The sequence below is a fragment of the Octopus bimaculoides genome, chromosome 6, assembly GCF_001194135.2.
Source record: "Octopus bimaculoides isolate UCB-OBI-ISO-001 chromosome 6, ASM119413v2, whole genome shotgun sequence".
NCBI lineage: Eukaryota > Metazoa > Mollusca > Cephalopoda > Octopoda > Octopodidae > Octopus > Octopus bimaculoides.
This window is the reverse complement of record NC_068986.1, coordinates 26,852,145-26,856,883: the sequence shown is the minus strand read 5'-3', so window position 1 is coordinate 26,856,883 and position 4,739 is coordinate 26,852,145. Positions and strand designations below refer to the sequence as shown.

At 34.1% G+C, this 4,739-nt stretch overlaps 1 protein-coding gene across 1 annotated transcript in view; it reads right to left on the bottom strand.

Annotated features, from left to right (window-relative positions):
* Positions 1 to 4,739, bottom strand: part of LOC106881821 (nonsense-mediated mRNA decay factor SMG5) — a 109,646-nt gene that overhangs the window by 59,646 nt on the left and 45,261 nt on the right. The window contains exons 10-11 of the mRNA XM_052968428.1: positions 4,433 to 4,656; positions 640 to 774 (exon numbers count right to left, since the gene is read on the bottom strand). Coding sequence (XP_052824388.1) covers positions 640 to 774; positions 4,433 to 4,656 — 359 coding nt within the window. The remainder of the gene's footprint in view (positions 1 to 639; positions 775 to 4,432; positions 4,657 to 4,739) is intronic.

Here is a 4,739-nt window from a genome sequence, read left to right as displayed (position 1 = left end):
ATGTATTTGTCTGAATATTTTTTTATTATACCTAAGGCACCTACTATGATAGGAATTGTTTCTGTTTTTAGATTCCACATTCGAGTTATCTCTATTTCCAGGTCTTTGTATTTTGAAAGTTCTTCCATTTCTTTTAGAGAAACGTTGTCATCTGCTGGTATTGATACATCAATTAGAAAGCATTTTTTTTCTTCATGATCTTTGACAACTATATCTGGTCTATTTGCCTTAATTTCTCTATCTGTGTGTATTGGCATATCCCAGAGTATGGTTGCTTTCTCGTTTTCTGTGACCTTTTCTGGCGTGTGTTTATACCATCTTTTTTCTGTTGTTATTCCATAATGTTGGCATAGCTTCCAATTATTATTATTATTATTATTGCTCATAATCTCTTGACAGGTCAATGTTTCAATTCCTTGTTGAGCCATGTCATTTCATTTCATTTACTTTGTTGATGCCATTAGGAAAAGACCAAATTGCAATCATAACTCCTAATTTCCTTGCTCACAAAAAAAAACAAAAAAAAACTCTAAATTACTATGTTCACAAGTTAGCAAATAACCTACACCCCACCCCCACCCACCAGAACAGTTTATCTGCTTCTAAAACTGTATTGAATAAGAATGCAAAATATTTTACCTGCTCCTGCAACAGCGAGTTTAGTGAGGTTTTCTCGATCATAAAGAGCTCCTTGCAAGCGTATGACAACATGGTTGAGGATGTGCGAGAACAGAGCCAATAAAAATGCCATGGCAGCAGTCACTTGACGGGAACCTACACAGCAAGACAAAATAAACAAGAAAACAATTTGATAATTTAATATACACAAACAAAAGAAATATGCTTTGCAAAACACCATCGATGTAGATGGAGTATTTAGTTATCCTTATCATGGTCAACATCACCACCAACATCTATGCCCGGCCACTTTTTGTGATCCTTCATCATCTACTTCATCACACTGCAACAGAGGAAACTGCCAATCTTAGCCATCGTGTATGTCATTTTCTTTCTGAAGGTATATCTTTACAACTGGTTGCTTTTCTTTCCCTTTTACCAATTTACAGATAGATTGGGTGCATTTTATCAGGACACCAGCACTAGAGAGATTGTCTGTATTGGAACAAAAGGTGACCCAACAGATTGAATGTAAACACTATATTTATAAATCAATTTAATTCCTAACCTATCATCATTGAAAATCTCAGCAGTTAGTTTCTTTCAGCACACACTCAAGATGCCCTGTTTTCCTATAACATCAAAAGTAAACAGTGTGTAACTTGATGATATATAACATGCACCTCTGTAGAGTTTTATGTCTAAAAATAAAATGATTTCAAAAATGTCCAACGAAAATTCTAAGAATAAAACCTAATTTGACCATTCTTACCAGAGAAATAGATGACAGCAATGCAAACCAATGAAATTCCAAAGACAATTTTGCCGAATTGCTGCTGGCTAAGCAGACATGTGATTGACATCTTTTAACTGTGACTATCTTATATTTTAAGGTGGTCCATCTCAGTTTACATTACTCAAATATGATCATTTTAAAGATGGTACAGTAGAGTGTGATTTTGGGGGATTTAACTGCTATTTCTAACTTGTCGAGCTACCACAATGATGCTCTTTGTTGCTTACAGTGGTGAAATATCTATCTGATATCTTTGTTGGCTTGCTGTTGACAGCTAAATGTCCTTATAATAGCCACAACAGGGCCAGGAGAAGAACAAAGGCACTTTCGATTGCCCCACTTAATCAATAGGTGTGCTAGGCTACAAGAATTTTACATCCCTTCACTCCTGTGTGAGAAGGAGAGAAGTGCTTCCCCTTTAACTACTCCCACCACACCTCACACACTAAGTCTCTGCAGCTGAGTCCTTCAAATGTATTGAAATAGTTGACCGTTGTTTATAAACATACAATTACAGCACAGTTGAAGAACTTTGCTATTGACTAGATGCTCAAGGGTTCATGCTGTACAACAGATGTCTTGTTTTTCTTGACAACACACATTACTGTGCTTGCTTCAGTCTGTTAGTCAAACAGCTGGTTGCACTCCTGCTCCAGAGCTGAATGGTGACAAAGAGGAAAAGCATCTAGCTGTAAAAGAACTGCTCCTATTACATGCAAAGATCCAGCAGAGTTGGAAAACAAAAATTAATCCTGACTATGCAAGAATTTTTTTTTTAAAATAAAAAAATAAAAATTTAAAAAAAAAACAGATATAAAAATAACAGTAAAAAAAATTGTTCAAACTAAAAGAAACTTCAAATCACTCCATTGCCAGCACCAATAATTTTGCCATCATCATCATCTTCATCACCACCACCACATAACCTTTACAGAGAAAGATCACAGCTCTACATAGATTAACAAATGCTTAGAGGTGATACAAAAAGAAAAATAATACAACAACTAACTTTATATTTTATGAAAGGCCTGAGGAGATGAGCTGGAGATGCAGAAATATTTCTAAATGTTAAGTGTGACTTTAACATCAGCAAAACAACTCTTGTCACATTTGCTACCATTGCATCTCCCTCCTCGACCTAGTCTCAAATAAGCTTAGGCTTGTATCGGTGTTTGGAAAGATTATTAATGAAAACAGTATTGTTAACTTGATTATTAACTAAAATACTAGTGGGAAGTAGAAAATGATGCTAGAATTGTTCATAATTTTGTTTGACTAGAAAATAGGAACAAAGAAAAACAAACTTTGGGAAATTTCAGAGAAAATGGTGTCTGTATAATAATAATAATAATAATAATGATGATAATAATAATAATAATAATAATTAGCCCTGATGCAATACCAGGCAGTGGTTCTCATGGCTTCTGATCTTAACTGATTGGAAGTGTTATCATGAACATTGTTTTGTCTTGGTATAAAAGATGGGCTACAGCAAATATTCTGTTCAATACCGCAGATTTGCTTGTCAGTTGTTTGACCGTAACCAGTTGAGCATGACTCTTAGTGGTTGATGATATGTGCATCTCTGATCACAAGCAGAAGTAGTGGGGGAGCATCATAGTCATGTGTTGAGAGGAATTCTTTGGGGTTTGAATAATTCACCTCTGGAAATATGGATGTTTCCTTCAACATCCTTAAACAACCCTTATTTAAGGACCATTTAAACAGGATGGGCTACTCGACCTGAAAAAAATTGTAACTAGGCCCCACCTGCAAGGTCATGTGCTGTTTATCTTGATATGAGATCACCATGTTGTGCACATATGGTTGTGATGCATGTGCCTGATGTACCCTTATCAGACAGGTACTCATGATGGGTATACTGGGCTTCGTATATTTTACCCCAGTGTCATTTTGATGGCATACACTACTCTCTCACTCAATAATGATAATAATAATAATAATAATAATAATAATGGGGCTGCAACAAGGGTGGAACACTGGCAAAAAATAGCACTATTTGGAACCACTCAATGGTGCTCGAAAAATAAGGGATGTTACCTTAGTTCACTGGTAGTGAACAGCTGACACCGTAGTACATCTCTAGCATTAGAAGCTGTACAGACAATATAATAATAATGGATTCAAATTTTGCCACGAGGGCAGCAGTTTTGGGGAAGGGATAAGTCGATTTCATTGACTCCAATGTTTTAATGATACTCATTTTATCAACCCTGTAAAGATGAAAGGTAAAGTCGACTTTGGCAAAATTTGAACTCAGAATGTAGCAACGGGCGGAACACTGCTAAGCATTTCGTCCAGAGTGCTAACGATTTAGCCAGCTCGCTGCCTTATTAATGATGATAATAATAATAATAATAATAATAATAATAATAAATTCAACTTACATTGAAAGTCAACAAAGTTTGCTTTAGAAGCATTGAGATGTATTGAAAGATACAGATAATAATAATGGTTTCAAATTTTGGCAAGGAAAGCAAGCTTCTTAATCACACAGCCACACCAGTATCTATACATATATGTGTGTGTTAATTTCTTATATCATATATTATATTATATTATGCACCTTTTCATACATACTTAGATATGGCACAGTAAAATCACAACAGAGTACCTTCTTCGAAATACTATAACAAAGTCATTTTGTTTATTAATTTTAAAAAAGTTGCAAAAATATAAATTAATAAATGTATAGATAAATAATTAATTTAATCCATTTCAAAGATAGAAACAAATAAAAAGAGAAAAAAACACTCAATTCAGATCACATAAATTTACAATTCAATTTGCATCATGAAAGAGGTGTGGGGGGGGGATATAAATGCCAGTAAAATTAGAAAAATATCCACATGAACAAAAACAAATTAAGACAACTAAAAGAGCAAATAAATTTTTTTCTTTTTTACAAATACAGTAAAAAGAAAAACATTTAAAACAAAAAAAAAATAAAAGAAACAGAAAAATACAAAATCTGCAATAAGAAGATAAAAGACTAACCATTTCTTTCAAGCAAATGTACGGTTGCCATGCAAATGACAGCAATCTTGAACACAATATCATCATCCAAATATTGGAGGTGATCAATGGAAGATGAACTGTGGTGGCGCAGGGGTGTAAACACATTATCTCTACTGTTGTAGCAGACAGGTTCATAGAACATACACAGATTGAAGTCTTGCAATGTTTTCTGACAACATTCTTGAATTTCAGGTGCTTCAACACTACAGAAAAAAAAAAGAACAAGAAAAAAAGATAAATTATTATATTGCATAAATATATGTATCTCTCTTTCTCTTGATATATA